A 20,156-nucleotide genomic window follows, 5' to 3' on the forward strand; every position below is an offset into this window, starting at 1 on the left:
GTTCATTGTTCAGCTGCCCAGTCATATCTGACTCTTTGAGACGCCGCAGACTGAAGCATGCCAGATCTCCTTGTCCCTCACCATCTCCTGGAGTTTGCCCAAGTTCATTTTCATTGCATCAGTGATGCCATCCAGCTGTCTCATTCTCTGATGCCCTCTTCTCCTTCTGCCCTCTATCTTTCCCAGCATCAGGGACTTTTCAAATGAGTCGTCTGTGTGCATCAGATGACCAGAATACTGGAGCTTCAGCTTCAGCATCTGTCCTTCCAGTGAATATTCAGGGTTGATCTCCCTTAAGATTGACCGGTTTGGTCTCTTTGCTGTCCAGGGGACTTTCAGGAGTCTTTTTCTGCACCACAGTTCGAAGGCATCAGTTCTTTGGTGTTCTGCCTTCTTTGTGGTCCAGTTGTCACAACCATACGTGACCACTGGGAAGACCATAACCTTGACTATATGGCCCTTTATCAGAAGAGTATTGTCTCTGCTTTTCAACACAATGTCTAGGATTGCCATCACTTTCCTGCCATGAAATCAGAAGATCTTCTTGGCTGCAGCCACCATTTGCAGTGATTTTGGAGCCCAAGAAGAGGAAATCTGTTACTACTTCCACCTTTTCCCCTTCTATTTGCCATGCAGTAATGGGGCTAGATGCCATGATCTTAATTTTTTTAATATTTAGTATTAAGCCAGCTCTTTCCCTCTCCTCCTTCACCCTCATCAAGAGGCTCTTTACTTCCTCTTCGCTTTCTGCCGTTCGAGTGGTATCATCTGCATGTCTGAGGTTATTGATGTTTCTCCCACCTATCTTGATTCCGGCTTGTAACTTATCCAGCCCGGCATTTCTCATGACGTGCTCAGTGTATAGGTTAAACAAACAGGGTGACAGAAGACAGCCCTGTCATACTCCTTTCTCGATCTTGAACCAGTCAGTTGTTCCATACAGGGTTTAACTATTGCTTCTTGACCCACATACAGGTTTCTCAGAAGACGGGATGGTCTGGTATTCCCATCTCTCCTAGAGCTTTCCACAGTTTGTCATGATCCACATAGTCAAAGGCTTTCATATAGTTGATGAATCAGAGATAGATGTTTTTCTGAAATTCCCTTGCTTTCTCTATAATCCAGTGAATGTTGGCAATTTGATCTCTAGTTCCTCTTCCTTTTCTAAACCCAGCCTGAACATCTGGAAGTTCTTGTTTCATATAATGCTGAAGCCTAGCATGCAAGATTTTAAGCATGACCTTACTAGCATAGGAGTAGAGTGCAACTGTCTGATGGTTAGCACATTCTTTGGTACTACCCTTCTTGGGAATTGGGATGAGAATTGACCTTTTCCAGTCCTCTGGCCACTGCTGGGTCATCCAGATTTGCTGACATAATGAGTGTAAAACCTTGATGGCATCATCCTTTCTGAATAGTTCTGCTGGAATTTCATCACATCCACTAGCTTTATTAACAGCACTGCATCTTAAGGCCCACCGGACTTTGCACTCCAAAATGTCTGGCTCTGGGTATCTAAACACACCATCGTAGTAATCTGGTTCATTAAGTGCCGGGGTCCAGCCCCGGCTGATCCAGGGTATTCGAAGGAGAGACGGCATAGGCGACCTATTTATTTAAATATTTTTCAAAGATATAAAGAGTAATAGAATGAGGATAGCCCAGTGAGGAAATTCAGTGGAGAAAAGAGGCTGAGTAGCTTGGTTTACGCGGGAGACCAATAAAACTTCAAGACAAGAAGTTTGCACCACTTACGTAGGCCGCAGGCGTCCTTCCATTCTCCCGAAGGAGAGGAGACACTGAGGCCTCCCCGGTCGGATCTTAGAAGCCCAGGCATAATTAGCAAGCATGGCGGGTTCCACGCTCCAGATGGAGACTCAGCCAGAATTTGGGAGAGAGAGCGACATGGGGAGACCAAGTTTCGGTGAACAAGGCCCGCACTTTATTTTCCAAAGTAGTTTTTATACCTTAAGTTATGCATAGAGGATAATGGGGGAAGGGGTGGAGTCATGCAAGGACAGCAGTTCCTGGTTCTAATCGAAGCCAGGCTTTCAAACTTATCATATGCAAAAGTTCAGGTGATTTACATCATCTTCTGGCCAGGAGGCCTGTTAATATTTTAAGAAACTTATTTTTCTCTAAAGGTGATTATTCCAAAGTCAGGCACTAGCCTCCAAAAAAGCATTGGACAAAGCTGCATTCCTATAGGGCAAAGGTGAGGTGGGCTCAATCAAGAAAAGAATTAACTCAAGGGTCCAAGGTTACAAACATTGAGGCTACTACTTACATTTCTGTACACCCATTATATCAATCAATACACTGCCAAGGACACAGTAGGTAAGGAGTATGGAGACTTAGCAGCAAACATTGGCCCAATAAGTGAAAAACCCTTCACCAATACAATTTCTAATCAATCTTTTAACTACTCAAAGGAATCCGTGTTTAGACAGTTTAGAACATCTCCTGCCTCTCACAGTTGGGAGGCTCTGAACAATCACATGTGGCCGGAAAAAACTATTCAGGCAGGTTAGAGGATTTCCAAAGGAGTTTGTAGGTTGAAACACTGTCACACCCAGGAATTATTAACTGGAACTGTAAGCTAACTTTTTTCAGAGAGAGGTAGTGGGGGACAGCCCCCCGTAAAGTCAGAGGTGTAGGTGAAAGCACAAAGCAGAAAGTAGGCAGACTCTGGTTTTGGGGGTAGATGCTCGAGAACTTCCAAGGGGACTCCTGAGGCTCGATCCCGCCTTTGCGTATGCCGAGCCTCCTTCCTCATGACCTTTGTCATGGGTGGAGTTACTCACGCTGGCTCCCGGCAGTGATAGAATTCCAGTTGAGCTATTCCAGATCCTGAAAGATGATGCTGTGGAAAGTGCTGCACTCAATATGCAATATGCCGGCTCCCGGCAATTAAGATCTTTTTTATACAGTTCTTCTATGTTTTCTTTCCATTGCTTCTTGATTTCTTCAGCAGCTACTAGGTCTCTACCATTTTTATTCTTTATTGTGCCCATCTTTGGGCAGAGTGCTCCCTTAATGTTTCCAATTTTCCTGAAGAGATCCCTAGATCTCTAGGGGAAAGCCCTTTTGCTGTTTTCTTCTATTATTAAACACTGTTCATTGAGGAAGGCCTTCTTGTCTCTTCTAGCTATTCTTTGAAACTCTGCATTTAATTGGATGTACTTTTCCCTCTCTCCCTTGCTTTTTGCTTTTCTTCATTCTGCTATTCATAAAGCCTCCTCAGATAAACCACTTTGCCTTCTTGCTTTTCTTTTTCTATTGGATGGTTTTGTTCACCACTTCCTGTACAGTATTATGGACCTCTGTCCATAGTTCTTCAGGCCCACTATTATCTAGATCGAGTCCCTTAAATCTACTCATTAACTCTAATACAAATTCATACAGGATTTAAGTCATATCTGGCTGGCCTAGTATTTTTCCTGGTTTTCTTATTTTAAGCCTGAATTTTGCTATGAGAAGCTGATGATCTGAGCCACAGTCAGCTCCAGGTCTTGTTTCTGCTGACTGTATACAGCTTCTTAATCTTCGGCTACAAAGAATGTAATCAATTTGATTTCAGTATTGACCATTTGGTGATGTCCATGTGTAAAGTCGTCTCTTGTATTATTGAAAAAGAGTATTTGCTATGACTAGTGCATTCTCTTGGAGAAGGAAATGGCAACCCACTCCAGTGTTCTTGCCTGGAGAATCTCAGGGACAGAGGAGCCTGGTGGGCTGCCATCTCTGGGGTCGCACAGAGTCAGACACGACTGATGTGACTTAGCAGCAGCAGCAGCAGTGCATTCTCTTGGCAAAATTCAGCTAGCCTCTGCCCTGCTTCATTTTGTTCTCCAAGGCCAAACTTGCCTGTTACTCCAGGTATATCTTGACTTCCTTCTTTTGCATTCCAGTCCCCGATGATGACTAGAACATCTTTTTAGAGGTTTGTTCTAGGAGGTCTTCTAGGTCTTCATGCTATGCTATGCTATGCTGAGTCACTTCAGTCGTGTCTGACTCTGTGCGACCTCACAGACAGCAGCCCACCAGGCTCCCCCGTCCCTGGGATTCTCCAGGCAAGAACACTGGAGTGGGTTGCCATTTCCTTCTCCAGTGCATGAAAGTGAAAAGTGAAAGTGAAGTCGCTCAGTCGTGTCCGACTCTTAGCGACCCCATGGATTGCAGCCTACCAGGCTCCTCCGTCCATGGGATTTTCCAAGCAAGAGTACTGGAGTGGGGTGCCATTGCCTTCTCCGCTAAGTCTTCATAGAACTGATCAACTTTACCATTGATGGTAGGGGCATAGACTTGGATTACTGTGATGTTGAATGGCTTTGCCCTGGAAATGAACTGAAATCATTCTGTCATTTTTACAGGGATTGAACCTGGGTCTCCCACACTGCAGGCAGACTCTTTACTGTCTGAGCTACCAGGCAGGGTTCATTCTGTCATTTTTGAAGTTACACCTAACTACTGTATTTTGGACTCTTTTGTTGATTATGAGGGCTACTCCATTTCTTCTATGGGATTTTTGCCCACAGTAGTAGATATAATGGTCATCTGAATTAAATTTGCCTATTTCTGTGCATTTTAGTTTGCTGATTCCTAAGATACCTATGTTTATTCTTACCATCTCCTGCTTGACCATGTCCAGTTTTCCTTGATTCATGGACCTACTGTTCCAGGTTCCTATACAATACTATTCCTTGCAGCATCAGATTTTACTTTCGTTAGTAAACACAGCAACAGCTAGCATCATAGCCACTTTGGCTCAGCTGCTTCATTCCTTCTGGGGCTATTGGCAATTCTCCTCCACTCTTCCACAGTAACACATTGGACACCTTCAGACATGGGGGACTCATCTTTTCATGTCCTGTCTTTTTGGCCTTTTATACAGTTCATGAGGTTCTCACAGCAAGTATACTGGGTTGGTTTGCCATTCCCTCCTCCAGTGGATCGTGTTTTGTCAGAACTCCCTGCTATGACTCGTCCATCTTGGGTGGCCGTGCACAGCATGGCTCATAGCTTCATTGAGTTACACAAGCCCCTTTGCCACGACAAGGCAGTGATCCATGAAGGGACTTATGCTTCCTTAGGTAGGTTTATTCCTAGGTTTTTATTCTTTTTGATGATAAATGAGATTGTTTCTTTAATTTCTCTTTCTGATCTTTCATTGTTAGTGTATAGAAATGTAAGATATTTCTATGTTAATTTTGTATCCTACAACTTAACAGTCAGTCCCCTGCATATGAATGCTTTCCATTCCAAGAGCATGTTTGTAAGTCCAGTTTGTTCATAAGTCTAACAAGGTTAGCCTAGGTACCCAGTGAACACAGTCAGCTATATAGCACTATAGTAGGCCTGTAATATTTTTTACACAAATAATACATAAAAACAAACAAAAAAATAAACTTTTAATCTTAAAATTGTTGTTCAGTTGCTAAATCGTGTCCAAATCTTTGTGACCCCTTGGACTGCAGCATGCTAGGCTTCCCTGTCATTCTCTATCTCCCAGAGTTTGCTCAGATTCATGTCCATTGAGTTGATGATACCATCCAACCATCTCATCCTCTGTTGCCCCCTCTCCTGCCCTCAATCTTTCCAAGCATCAGAGTCTTTTCCAATGAGTCAGCTCTTCACATCAGGTGGCCAAAATATTGGAGCTTCAGCATCAGTCCTTCCAATGAATATTCAGGGTTGATTTCCTTTAGGATTGACTGGTTTGATCTCTCTGCTGTCCAAGGGGCTCTCAAGAGTTCTCTAGCACCACAATTCACAAGCATCAGTTCTTCACTGCTCAGCCTTCTTTATGGTCCACCTCTCACATTTGTACACGACTACTGGAAAAACCATAGCTTTGTACAGACTTATGTCTGCAAAGTGATGTCTGGTTTTTAAAACACTGTCTAGGTTTGTCATAGCTTTTCTTCGAAGGCATCTTTTAATTTTGCGGCTGCAGTCTCCGTTGCAGTGATTTTAGAGCCCAGGAAAATAATATCTGCCACTGTTTCCACTTTTCCCCCAGCTATTTGCCATGAAGTGATGGGACCAATGCCATGATCTTAGTATTTTCAGTGTTGAGTTTTAAGCCAGGTTTTTCACTCCTCTTTATCCCTCATCATGAGGCTCTTTAGTTCCTCTTTAGAGTGTATCATCTGCATATCTGAGGTTGTTGATATTTCTTCTGGAAATCTTGATTCCAACTTGTGATTCATCCTGCCTGGAATTTTACACCATGTACTCTGCATATAAGTTAAATAAGCACGGTGGCAGGATACAACCTTGATATATGCCTTTCCCAGTTTTGAACCAGTCTGTTGTTCCATGTCCAGTTCTAACTATTGCATCTTGACCTGCATACAGGTTTCTCAGAAGGCAGGTAAGATGGTCTGATATTCGTATCTCTTTTAAGAATTTCCCAGTTTGTTGTGATCTACACAGTCAAAGGCCTTACTGTAGTCAGTGAAGCAGAAGTAGATGTTTTTTCTGGAATTTCCTTGCTTTTTCTATAATCCAACAGATGTTGGCAATTTGGTCTATAGTTCCTCCGCCTTTTCTAAATCCAGCTTGTACATCTGAAAGTTCTCGGTTCACATCTGTTGAAGCCTAGCTTGAAGGATTTTGAGCATTACCTTGCTGGCATGTGAATTGCGAGGAGTTGTTTGGTATTTTGAACATTCTTTGGCATTGCCCTCCTTTGGTGTTGGAATGAAAACTGGCCTATTCCATACAGTACCTTGAAAAATACAGTAGGGTACAACATCTAGCATACAGGGGCTGACATCACGTGAACAGGCAAGCAGAGGTACTGGCTGGAGGAGAGAGAGGAAGTGGGATGTCGTAGAGCTGAGGGATTGTCATCAATAGGAGATGTAGGGCAAGCTGCAGTTTCACTCAAGCTTCATATTGATGGCACAGGTTCTGGGTCCTTACTGGATTCAATTCTATCTACCCTCTTGAAAACATCCAGTGATGTCAGGATAGTAGCTCTTTTTTTCTCATTATAGCTGACACACAGTAGCACTGATTTATGGATTACATTCTGAACTGCTGCAACTTTGTGTATAACTCTACATTCAGGTCCTGTGCCTCAAAAATTAACCGTATCTCTTCAAATAAAGAAAATCCCCTTGCCATTTTCTGTGTCATGAATCTCTTTGGTTCTTCAGTTACTTCTTCCTCTTGTCTCTCTCTGTCCTTTCTCTGGGCCTCCAATTCCATCAGACTCTACCCGCTATGAGGACCATAGCGGGTAGAGTCAGGCAGTCAGGCAGGTAGGCAGGCAGGTCCATGGGTTAGGAGTTCGAATCCCAGGTAGGGTCTAGGAGCATAGGGTTAGGGTTAGGAGGTAGGCGCTAGGGCTAGGGGTAGGATAGGGAGCCCCTAGCGGAAAGGGAGGAGAAGGCAATGGCACCCCACTCCAATACTCTTGCCTGGAAAATCCCATGGATGGCGGAGCCTGGTGGGTTGCAGTCCATGGGGTCGCTAAGAGTCGGATACGACTGAGCAACTTCACTTTCACTTTCATGCCTTGGAGAAGGAAATGGCAACCCACTCCAGTGTTCTTGCCTGGAGAATCCCAGGCATGGGGGAGCCTGGTGGGCTGCCGTCTATGGGGTCGTACAAAGTCGGACCCGACTGCAGCGACTTAGCAGCAGCAGCAGCAGCAGCGGAAAGGGAGAGGAACACCCTCTTTTTTGCTGGGCGGGGCTGCGACCGGAAGGGGCGGGGCTTAGACAGGAAGCAGCCGGGATTTATTTTTATTGAATTAATTAATTTATTTATTTATTTGGGTTAGGGTTAAGGTTCGTGTACCCCCTCACCCCAAAACTCTGCACCCCCAAATTCGAGTTCAAGTTAGCATTAGGCTTAGGGTCAGGGTTAGCGTTAGGGTTGGGGTTAGGGTTCGTGTACCCTATCACCCCCAAACTCCGCACCCCCATATTCGAGTCTGAGTTAGCGTCAGGCGTAAGGTCAGGGTTAGCGTTAGGGTTAGGGTTAGTGTTCGTGTACCCCCTCACTCCAAAACTCCGCACCCCCAAATTCGAGTTCGAGTTAGCGTCAGGCTTAGGGTCAGGGTTAGCGTTAGGGTTAGGGTTAGGGTTCGTGCACCCCCTCACCCCAAAACTCCGCACCCCCATATTCGAGTCCGAGTTAGCGTCAGTCTTAGGGTGAGGGTTAGCGTTTGGGTTAGGGTTCGTGCACGTGCACTCCCTCACCCCAAAACTCCGCACCCCAAATTCGAGTTCGCGTCAGGCTTAGGGTCAGGGTTAGCGTTAGGGTTAGGGTTCGTGCACCCCCTCACCCAAAAACTCCGCATCCCCAAATTCGAGTCGAGTTAGCATCAGGCTTAGGGTCAGGGTTAACGTTAGGGTTAGGGTTCGTGTACCCCCTCACCCCAAAACTCCGCATCCCCAAATTCGAGTTCGAGTTAGCGTTAGGCTTAGGGTCAGGTTTAGGGTTAGGGTTAGGGTTAGGGTTCGTGTACGCTCCTCAGGTTGCACAGCAAGTTCATGAAGGCGTCCTCTTGCATATCTAGCTCCAGCTTCTCACCGAGGGCCACTAAGTTGCTGAAGACCTCTTTGGACTTTTCGTCCACTTTCTTAAACCCTCAAAAATCATGAACAAACTGTGGGCAAAGTTTCTTCCCAATCGCCTTCATGGTGATGGCCATAACATCACCCAGGCAAAGTCAATGCTTTTTATGACCGTGACAGCGTACTCCAGACATATGAACTAACACATGATTGGACATGTGACCACATGTTCTTATCTTTGAAAAATTCACCAACTTGAAGATTCGTATACAGGCAACTTACTATATTGAATTCATTGATGAGCTCTAGTAGTTTTTTGGTAGTGTCTTTATGATTTCCTGTGTATAGTATCATGTCGCCTGCCAACAGTGACAGTTTTACTACTACTTTTCCAATTTGGATTCCTTTTATTTCTTTTTCTTCTCTGATTGCCATGGCTAGGACTTCCAAAGCTATGTTGAAAGAAGGTGGTGAGAGTGAACAACATCCTTGACTTGTTTCTTAGAGGAAATGCTTTCAGCTTTTCACTTTTGAATATGATGTTAGATGTAGGTTTGTCATAAACGACCTATATTATGTTGAGGTATGTCCTCTTTGTTCCCACTTTTCTGGAGTTTTTTTTAAATCATAAATGGCTATTGGATTTTGTAAAAAACTTTTTCTTCATCTATTGAGGTTGACTATGGTTTTTATTCTTCAGGTTGTTACTGTGGTATATCACTGATTTGCTGACACTGAAAAAATCCTGACGTCCCTGGGATAAATTCCACTTGGTTGTGGTTGTGATCCTTTTAATGTATCTTTGGGCTTGGCTTGCTAGTATTTTGTTAAGGATTCTTGCTTCTATGGTCAACAGTGATATTGGCCTGTAATTTTCTGTGTTGTGATGTCTTTGATTTTGGTATCATGATGATGGTGGCTTCATAGAGTGAGTTTGAGAATGTTCTTTCCTATGCAGTTTTTGGAAATAGTTTCAAAAGGATAGATATTAATTATTCTGTAAATTTTTCATTGAATGTGCCTATGAAGCTTTCTGGTCCTGGACTTTTGTTTGTGGGAGTTTTGAAATCACTGTTTCAACTAAAGTGGTTGTGATTGGTCTGTTCATATTTTCTATTTCTTTCTGGTTCAGTCTCAAGGGATTGTACCTTTCTAAGAATTAGTCCATTTCTAATAGGTTGTCCATTTTATTAGCATATAGTGGCTTATAGTAGTCTCTTACGATTCTTTGTATTTCTGTGGTATCAGAAAGAGAAAAGCAAACATTGTATATTAATGGATATATGCATCATGTTTTCATAGGTTTTTTCTCTCCTTCCTCTTTTGTTCTTTTCTCTTGTCATTTGATGACTGTCTCCAGTGATGTGTTTGGATTCCTTTTTCTTTTTTGTGTGCACATCTGTTACAGGTTTTTGTTTTTTTCCCAAAGACTTTGTTTTTGCCTGTGGTGCGTCTTCTTTGCTGCGTGCTCTCCTGCTCTGGTGGTTGTGGGCAGGGGCTACTCTTTAGCTGCAGTGCACAGGCTTCTCACTGTGGTGGCTTCTCTTGTTGTGGAGCATGGGCGCCAGGGTTTGGGCTCAGTAGCTATGGCGCATGGGCCTAGTTGCCACAGTATGTGGAATCTTACTGGACCCAGGATGGAACCTGTGTCCCCTGCATTGGCAGGTAGATTCCTAACCACTGGGACACCAGGGAAGTCCTATTATACATTTTTGGTTTGAGGGTACCATGAGGTTTTGATATACCAGTCTGTGTATGTACAAGATTGTTTTAAGTTTGCTGGTCTCTTAATTTTAAGTGTATTTTCAATATCCTGCGTTTGTACTCTCATTTTCGATTTCTGGTTTAAGTATCATATTTGTGTGTGGATACTTTTCTACCCTAAATATGTGTTTGCCTTTACCAGTGAGCTTTCTGGTTCATAATTTTCTTGTTTCTGATTGTGGCCTTTTATTCTCTAAAGAAACTTTAGAGAAGTTTCTTTAGCTGATTTGGTTGTGTTAAATTCTCTTTAACTTTTGCTTGTCTATAATGCTTTTGATTTCTTTGTTGAACCTGAGAATCTTGCTGGTTAGATAAAGTATTGTTGGTTGTAGGTTTTCCCCTCTCATTACTTTAAATTGTGCCACTCTCCTGTAGCCTTCAGGGTTTCTGCTGAAAAATCAGCTAATAACCTTATGTTATCAGATAACCTTGTATGTTATTTGATGCTTTTCTCTTAAAAAAATTTTTTTTTTCTATTTGTCTTTAATTTTTGTCAGTATGGTTAATATGTGTCTTGGCTGATTCCCCCTTGAGTTTATCCTGTGGGGACTTTACACTTCCTGGACTTGGGTGACTATTTCTTTTCCCCTGTGGGAATTTTTCAGGTATTTTTTCCTCAATTATTTTCTCAGGTCCTTTCTCTATTTTCTTCCTAGTACCCTTTTAATGCAAATGTTTGTGAGTTTAATGTTGTTCCAGAGGTCTTTTAAACTGTTCTAATTTCTTTGCATTCTTTCTCTATTCTGTTCCATTGCAGTGATTTCCACCATTCTGTCTTCCACCTCACTTATCTGTTCCTCTGCCTCTTTAATTCTGCTATTGATTCCTTCTAGTCTGCTTTTCATTTCAGTTATTGTTTTGTGTATCTCTGTTCTTTAAACTTTTTAGCTCTTTGTTAATCATTTCTTGTGTCTTCTCAGTCTGTACCTCCATTCTTTTTCTGAGATCTTTGGTTCAGTCGCTCAGTCATGTCCAATTCTGTGACCCCATGGACTGCAGCACATCAGGCTTCCCTGTCCATCACCAACTACTGGAGGTTGCTCAAGCTCATGTCCATTGAGTCGGTGATGCCATCCAACCATCTCATCCTCTGTCATCCCCTTCTCCTCCTGCCTTCAATCTTTCCCAGCATCAGGGTCTTTTCCAATGAATCAGTTCTTCACATCAGGTGGCCAGAGGGTTGGAATTTCAGCTTCAGCATCAGGCGTTCCAATGTATATTCAGGACTGATTTCTTTTAGGATTGACTGGTTTGATCTCCTTGCAATCCAAGGGACTCTCAGGAGTCCTCTCCAACACCACAGTTCAAAAGCATCAATTCTTTGGTGCTCAGCTTTCTCTATAGTCCAGCTCTCACATCCATACATGACTACTGCAAAAACCGTAGCTTGGAGTAGACGGACCTTTGTCAGCAAAGTAATGTCTCTGCTTTTAATATGCTGTCTAGGTTTGTCATAGCTTTTCTTCCTAGGAGCAAGTGTCAAATAATTTCATGGCTGCAGTCACCGTCTGCAGTGATTTTGGAGCCCAAGAAAATGAAGTCTCTCACTGTTTCCATTGTTTCCCCATCTATTTGCCATGAAGTGATGGGACTGGATGCCATGATCTTAGTTTTCTGAATGTTGAGTTTTAAGCCAGGTTTTTCACTCTCTTCTTTCACTTTCATCAAGAGGCTCTTCACTTTCTGCCATAGGGTGGTGTCATCTGCGCATCTGAGGTTATTGGTATTTCTCCCATCAGTCTTGATTCCAGCTTGTGTTTCATCCAGCCTGGCATCTCACATGATGTACTCTGCATAGAAGTTAAAGAAGCAGGGTGACAATATATAGCCTTGACGTACTCCTTTCCCAGTTTGGAGCCAGTCTTTTTTTCCATTTCCGGTTCTAACTGTTGCTTCTTAACCTGCATAGAGATTTCTCATGAGGAGGATAAGGTGGTCTGATATTCCCATTTCTTTAAGAATTTTCCACAGTTTGTTGTGATATACACAGTCAAAGGCTTTGGTGTAATCAATAAAGCAGAAATAGATGTTTTTCTGGAATTATGCTGCTTTTTCTATGATCCAACGGATGTTGGCAATTTGATCTCTGGTTCCTCTGCCTTTTCTAAATCCAACTTGAACATCTGGAAGTTCAGGGTTCATGCACTGTTGAAGCCTTGCTTGGAGAATTTTGAGCATTACTTTGCTGGCGTGTGAGATGAGTGCAATTGTGTGGTAGTTTGAATATTCTTTGGCATTGCCCTTATTTGGGATTGGAATGAAAACTGACCTTTTTCAGTCCTGTAGCCACTGCTGAGTTTTCCAAATTTGCTGGCATATTAAGTGCAGCACTTGCACAGCATCATCTTTTATGATTTGAAATAGCTCAGCTGGAATTCCATCACCTCCACTAGCTTTGTTCATAGTGATGCTTCCTAAGGCCCACTTGACTTCACATTCCAGGATGTCTGGCTCTAGGTGAGTGATCACACCATCGTGGTTATCTGGGTCATGAAGATCTTTTTTGTATAGTTCTTCTGTGTATTCTTGCCACCCCTTCTTAATATCTTCTGCTTCTGTTAGGTCCACACCATTTCTCTCCTTTATTGTGCCAGTCTTTGCATGAAATGTTCCCCTGGTATCTCTAATTTTCTTGAGGATATCTCTAGTCTTTCCCATTCTGTTGTTTTCCTCTATTGCTTTGCATTGATCTCTGAAGAAGGCTTTCTTATCTCTCCTTGCTATTCTTTGGAACTCTGCATTCAGATGGGTATATCTTTTCTTTTCTCCTTTGCTTTTAGCTAGTCTTTTCTCAGCTATCTGTAAGGCCTTCTCAGACAACCATTTTGCCTTTTTGCACTTCTTTTTCTTGGGGATGGTCTTTGATCACCACCTCCTGTAAAATGTCATGAACCTCTGTCCATAGTTCTTCAGGCACTCTGTCTATCAGAACTAATCCCTTAAATCTATTTCTCACTTCCACTGTATAGTAGTAAGGGATTTGATTTAGGTCATACCCGAATGGTCTAGTGGTTTTCCCTACTTTCTTTCTTCATTTAAGTCTGAATTTGGCAATAAGGAGTTCATGATCTGAACCACAGTCAGCTCCTAGTCTTCTTTTTGCTTACTGTATAGAGCTTCTCCATCTTTGGCTGCAGAGAATTTAGTTAATCTGATTTTAGTATTGACCATCTGGTGATGTCCGTGTGTAGAGTCTTCTCTTGTGTTGTCGGAAGAGGGTGTTTGCTATGACCAGTGCGTTCTCTTGGCAATACTCTGTGAGCCTTTACCCTGCTTCATTTTGTACTCCAAGGGCAAATCTGCCTGTTACTCCTGGTATCTCTTGACTTCCTACTTTTTCATTCCAGTCTCCTATGATAAAAGGGACATCTGAGATCTTGGGTCCTTTATTATCATTACTCTGAATTCTTTTTTGGTTTGACTGACCATCTTCATTTAACTTATTTATTCTTCTAGGATTTTATCTTGTTCCTTCCTCTGGAATATATTCCTCTGCTGTCTCATTTTGTCTAACTTTGTGTGTTTACTGTCCCACAGTCTGCCGTACTATAGTTCCTCTCATTTCTGGTGTCTTCCCTCTGGCAGATGAGTGTGGTCCGAGGTTTGTTCAGGCTTCCCGGTGGGAGGGATTCATGCCAGCCCATTGATGGATAGAGTTGGGTCTTAGCCCTCTGGCTCTGTCAGTTCAGTTCAGTTCAGTCGCTCAGTTGTGTCCAACTCTTTGCGACCCCATGAATCACAGCACGCCAGGCCTCCCTGTCCATCACCATCTCCCGGAGTTCACTCAAACTCACGTCCATCAAGTCAGTGATGCCATCCAGCCATCTCATCCTCCGTCGTCCCCTTCTCCTCCTGCCCCCTATCCCTCCCAGCATCAGGGTCTTTTCCAATGAGTCAACTCTTTGCATGAGGTGGCCAAAGTACTGGAGTTTCAGCTTCAGCATCAGTCCTTCCAATGAACACCCAGGACTGATCTCCTTTAGGATGGACTGGTTGGATCTCCTTGCAGTCCAAGGGACTCTCAAGAGTCTTCTCAAACACCACAGTTCAAAAGCGTCAATTCTTCGGTGCTCAGCTTTCTTCACAGTCCAACTCTCACATCCATACATGACCACAGGAAAAACCATAGCCTTGACTAGACGGACTTTTGTTGGCAAAGTAACATCTCTGCTTTTCAATCTGCTATCTAGGTTGGTCATAACTTTCCTTCCAAGGAGTAAGCGTCTTTTAATTTCATGGCTGCAGTCACCATCTGCAGTGATTTTGGAGCCCCCCAAAATAAAGTCTGACACTGTTTCCACTGTTTCCCCATCTGTTTCCCATGAAGTGATGGGACCAGATGACATGATCTTAGTTTTCTGAATGTTGAGCTTTAAGCCAACATTTTCACTCTCTTGTCTAACTTTCATCAAGAGGCTTTGTAGTTCCTCTTCACTTTCTGCCATAAGGGTGGTGTCATCTGCATATCTGAGGTTATTGATATTTCTCCTGGCAATCTTGATTTCAGCTTGTGCTTCTTCCAGTCCAGCGTTTCTCATGATGTACTCTGCATATAAGTTAAATAAGCAGAGTAACAATATACAGCCTTGACATACTCCTTTTCCTATTTGGAACCAGTCTGTTGTTTCATGTCCAGTTCTAACCGTTGCTTCCTGACCTGCATATATGTTTCTCAACAGGCAGGTCAGGTGGTCTGGTAGTCCCATCTCTTTCAGAATTTTCCACAGTTTATTGTGATCCACACAGTCAGTGGCTTTGGCATAGTCAATAAAGCAGAAATAGATGTTTTTCTGGAACTCTCTTGCTTTTTCCATGATCCAGTGGATGTTGGCAATTTGTTCTCTGGTTCCTCTGCCTTTTCTAAAACCAACTTGAACATCTGGAAGTTCACAGTTCACGTATTGCTGTAGCCTGGCTTGGAGAATTGTGAGCATTACTTTACTGGCGTGTGAGATGAGTGCAATTGTGCGATAGTTTGAGCATTCTTTGGCATTGCCTTTCTTTGGGATTGGAATGAAAACTGACCTTTTCCAGTCCTGTGGCCACTGCTGAGTTTTCCAAATTTGCTGGCATATTGAGTGCAGCACTTGCACAGCATCATCTTTCAGGATTTGAAGTAGCTCCACTGGAATTCCATCACCTCCACTAGTTTTGTTCATAGTGATGCTTTCTAAGGCCCACTTGACTTCACATTCCAGGATGTCTGGCTCTAGGTCAGTGATCACACCATTGTGATTATCTGGGTCGTGAAGATCTTTTTTGTACAGTTCTTCTGTGTATTCCTGCCACCTCTTCTTAATCTCTTCTGCTGCTGTTAGGTCCATACCATTTCTGTCTTTTTTCAAGCTCATCTTTGCATGAAATGTTCCCTTGGTATCTCTAATTTTCTTGAAGAGATCTCTAGTCTTTCCCATTCTGTTGTTTTCCTCTAATTCTTTGCATTGATCGCTGGCTCTGTCAAGAGGTGTGTTTATAGGTGTCTGTGAGCTCAGGAAGACTTTAAGCAGCCTGTCTGAAGGGCAGGCCTATGTTGTTTGGCCTCAGGCATCTCAGCACTGTAGCCTTTGTGCTGTTGGGTGGGGCTAGGTCTTGGCCTCAAAATGATGGCCTCAAGGACCGTTCATGCAAATGAGTACTCCCAATACCTCTGCCACCAGTGTCCTTGTCCCTGCAATGAGTCATAGCAGCCCTCTGCCTCCCCAGGACACCATCTAAAACTAGCAGGTAGGTCTGGGCCAGGCTCTTATGAAGCTACTGCTTTTTCTGCTGGGTCCCAGTGTGCATGAAATCTTATGTGACCCTCCAAGAGTGGCATTTTTGCTTCCACCAGTTCTGTGGAGTTCCTGCGGTCAAGCCCCTCTGGCCTTCAAAGCCAAATGTGCTGGGGGCTCCTCCTCCTGATGGCCAGACCCCCAGTCTGGGGAACCTGACCTGGCACTCAGAAATTCTCACTCCTGTGGGAGAACCTCTGTGATAAAATGATTTTCCAGTTTGTGGGTCACCCACGCTATGGGTATATGATTTGATTAAATGGCAAATGGAACCCTCCTACTGTGTTGTTGTGGCTTCTTTTTTGTCTTTGATAGTAGATTATCTTTTTTGGTGGGTTCCAGTCATTTGTTCCCCATGGTTGTTCAGCAGAAAGTTGTGATTTTGGTGTTTTCGTGAGAGGATAAGCTCAGGTCCTTGTCCGGGGATCTCTCTGAGGGTTCTCTTAAACTGCAGATTCTGAATCTGTAGGTCTGGCGTAGGACCTGAGGATCTGTGTTTCTGCCAGGCTCCCAGAAGAGGGAGCTAATGTTGATCTGTGTGCTGAGCAGCGAGGTTGTAGAAAGGATAATGCCAAGCTTCGGAGAGGGATGTGCCTTAAATAGTAGTGCTGTTTACTGCTTTTTTGCTAAAGGATATGATCAAGGATACAGATGAACACCCACAGGGAACAGGTGTGTAGCCAGGGTTTGGGGAGAGGGCACAGAGCTGCCATGACCTTTACCCTCCCCCCACCGCCACCTTATTTCTGTAATTCCACAATTCACTGAAAGGAATAGCGTTAAGGTTTGGAACCTGAAAAGCCTTAAGAATCAACTCTGTGCATGTTTGTACACACGTGTGCAGTGTTAAATTACAAGGATCTTTACCTCACATCTTTACTAACAGTAACAGTCTTACCTGTCGGTGGGAATAGGACATTCACATGCCTCTAAAATGTATGGTGCTTTTACTGAAATACTCAATTTGGACACTACAGGCTAATCATGTTATGTCTTAAGTTGCAGTACAGCTGCCTGAATTGCCTTTTTGTGCCAGTGGATAAAGTGTGTGACATTCTGGGGCTAAAAAGCATGATGGTAGGAGGAGGTGTTCCTCCTCAGAGGTGAGGAGATAGGCATCTAAAGGAGAGGGCAGATATCCTACTCCTCCTCTCCTGTGTCTACCCCTGGGGAAGTGAACATTAAGGCTTCAGTAACAGAGGGAGAACACGATACCGCAGGAGACTTGAGGGCAGCTCTAAAGTCACTGATTGTTGGGCTCCGCTGGGGCCTGTCTGCAGCTTCAGGGGGCCCTTCTGCTTCACTAAGGGAGAGGAGATTAAGAAGCAGGAAAAGTAGAACTCTTTCACATTAACCTGTTTAAAAAAAATAAAAAAACAGAAAAAAAAAAAACCCCCACTACTACTCATAACTACAGATGATATTACTGAAAAACTCTCTTTTTAAAAGAATAACCCAATCATGGTGGTTCTTTGCTGGGTAAGAGGCCACGGTGGAAAATTCAGTCACGACTAATCAGTCCTTTCTAGTGGGGGTCCCAGCAGAACTCAGAGTTGCCTAGTGTTGTTAACCACAGAAACCTGCATTTTGTGAAATTTCCACCCCCTCTGCCCCCCAAGAGATTGTGATTCAATTTTTTCCTACAGATTATGGTTAATCATCTTTAGGGTAAGTTGAAAATCATCAAAATAGTATGTTGACAGCAATGTCCAGAAAGTCATTAAAACCCAGTTAATAATTGTATCTGTGGTAAAATTAAAATCTTGGATCAGACTCTGTTGTGGATACTTCTAGAGAATTACTACTTATGATTTAGTTGTATATTAGGAAACAAGTTACGTTGGTTAATCTAAGGAGTATAAGTAGGAAGACCATAGAAGTTAGATTGTTGTGTGTTTCCATGATCCCATTTTTTGAGTTGGGTGAAGAATAGATGGGTTGTGGTGAAAGAATAGAACTCACTACTTTTTCCTTATCATTAATGGGTCTCTTTCAAAATTTTAAGGATGACAACCTAATGATAGGCTGTGGATAATGAGAGCTCTTGTTTTCTGGTTTCTTGCTTCTGATTGTAGTGAGAGCTGGTTGAGGGTTACAGTCTTTGGTGTCCACCTCAAGAGGTTACAGAGACCTCCTGTTTCCCAGGGTCATAGTACTTGCTTCACAACCCCCTGGCTGCCAATCATGGAACACACGAGTGTGGTACTCCTTGAGATTGTCACCATGGCAACTCACATGCAAAACTATAAATCAAAGCAAAAATCTTCATTAAGTAGAAATAAAACCTGTGGTATGATTTTTTTTTTTTTTTTTTACTTTAAAGGCAGTTCTAAACAGAATGTCAACCGAGATTACATCACAAAAACTTTAAATGTATTTACAGAGTGAATAAGTTACATAGATAAACTTTGAATATGTTTCTGATGTGCAACAGGTTTACATGCACACAGCTAACACTTGACAGCATTAAATTTAAGGAGAAAACTTAAGAATGGCCCTTTACATATATATTACAAATAAAATGACATTTCTTAAGAAACAAAGTGACAACTCATATTTTACCTTTATGTCCTATTTCTGGCTATCCACGTGGATATTAAAATATGCATGCGTAACAGGTGGAGAGACTTGGAATTTATAATGTGGATGTCTTTCACTTTTTTCTACAAAATGGCAAAGTTGGTTAAAATTAACACTCATCCTTCTGTAGTATAAATATGTTCATAAAAGCAACATTCTAGTAAAAAGCAGCCAAGATCCTTAAAAAAAGGTCTATCTGGACCATTTTTGGTGCGAGGGTCTTAATCACAGACCCCTGCAAAGAGATCCAGGGCTTTCCGAGACAGTAGCCTAGCAACATAAGAAAGGTACTTCATAGCAGCTCCTTTTAGATACAGTAATGGTATTCAAATTTCAGTGTACATTAAATTGTCCATTTACAATTCCCTTTTCACATACACAGGCTGTCAGCTTTTGACCGTCTTACAGTTTTCAGTGGCCAGCTTCATTCTGCCTGCTCCTTCCTCAGCTCACCTCACACACACACAAAAAACAAAGGTTAAAAAAAAAAAAAAGAATGTACAAGTTTTAGAATATAAAATATTTTTTAGTGAAGAAAACATTGCACTTTTGCCAATCTAAAATTGTTTCTAGAAAGGAGGGTATTGTTCAGAGTAGTTGGCTTTGGTATGCAATGGAAGTCACATCTTCAGTAGTGAGTTTTTGCTCAGTAAAAGGTTAACGCGATTTTGTGCCACACAGGATGACGGATGGAGGCTGTTCCAGAACGGTCCTATGCTACCTTGGTTCTTAAGAGTATTGCTACACGTGGGAAGTTCTGCCATCCTCTTTATGAAAAGTCCTGCAGGTAACAAGAGGGAGAACAGTCTGACCAAGCCTTTTGAAGGCTGAGAAGACACCGAATGACGTCATCCCAGCACGGCAGCACCCCCAGCTTGGCGCCCATGGGGGATGGGAGGCTCCTGTCAGAGGCTAGTGCCGGACACGCTGGAGTCGGGAAGGAAGGCGGTGAGGACCCGGTAGCTCTGGGCCCTGCGGATCATGTCCCGGATCTCCATGTTCAGCTCCATCAGCTTGGTGCAGATCTCAGTCAGGCTCTGGTTAGACCCCACCAATGCGTAAGTGCCCGTCTGTCCCAGAGTTTGATGACGGAAATAAATATTCAGCAGTGTCTGGACCTCGTCGTCAGAACTGCTTCCAAAGATGTCATTGGGCCACAGACTTCTGCAGGCAGAAAAGAGTAGCAGAGGTTAGAGGCACTGTTATTTATAAGGTTGAGTCTTTTTTTTTTTAATATAAATTTATTTATTTAAATTGGAGGCTAATTACTTTACAATTTTGTATTGGTTTTGCCATACATTGACATGAATCCGCCACAGGTGTACACGTGTTCCCCATCCTGAACCTCCCTCCCACCTCCCTCCCCTTTATTAGTATAAGAAAACTACTTTATGAATACAAAAGCTTTATTGAGGTAAAATTCACACACTATACAATTCAGCCATCCAAAATATAATTCTGTGGCTTTTTTGGGTAATCAGAATTGTGTAAATATAACTATAATCAA

At 42.9% G+C, this 20,156-nt stretch overlaps 2 protein-coding genes across 11 annotated transcripts in view; one reads left to right on the forward strand and one right to left on the reverse strand.

Moving 5' to 3' along the window:
- ZAR1L (zygote arrest 1 like) overlaps positions 1–20,156 on the forward strand; it is a 109,989-nt gene that overhangs the window by 60,336 nt on the left and 29,497 nt on the right. The window contains exon 4 of one of the 10 annotated variants that reach the window (XM_061434818.1): positions 19,331–19,748. The exons of the other annotated variants lie outside the window; for them this stretch is intronic. Within the exon in view, the coding sequence (XP_061290802.1) occupies positions 19,331–19,480 (150 nt within the window). The 3' untranslated portion in view covers positions 19,481–19,748. Of the gene's footprint in view, positions 1–19,330; positions 19,749–20,156 lie in introns of those variants that run through there. 10 annotated transcript variants of the gene reach the window in all.
- FRY (FRY microtubule binding protein) overlaps positions 18,421–20,156 on the reverse strand; it is a 250,254-nt gene continuing 248,518 nt past the window's right edge. Inside the window, exon 61 of the mRNA XM_061434828.1 lies at positions 18,421–19,813. Coding sequence (XP_061290812.1) covers positions 19,555–19,813 — 259 coding nt within the window. The 3' untranslated portion in view covers positions 18,421–19,554. The remainder of the gene's footprint in view (positions 19,814–20,156) is intronic.

This window comes from Bos javanicus, chromosome 12 (genome assembly GCF_032452875.1).
Source record: "Bos javanicus breed banteng chromosome 12, ARS-OSU_banteng_1.0, whole genome shotgun sequence".
Classification (NCBI taxonomy): domain Eukaryota; kingdom Metazoa; phylum Chordata; class Mammalia; order Artiodactyla; family Bovidae; genus Bos; species Bos javanicus.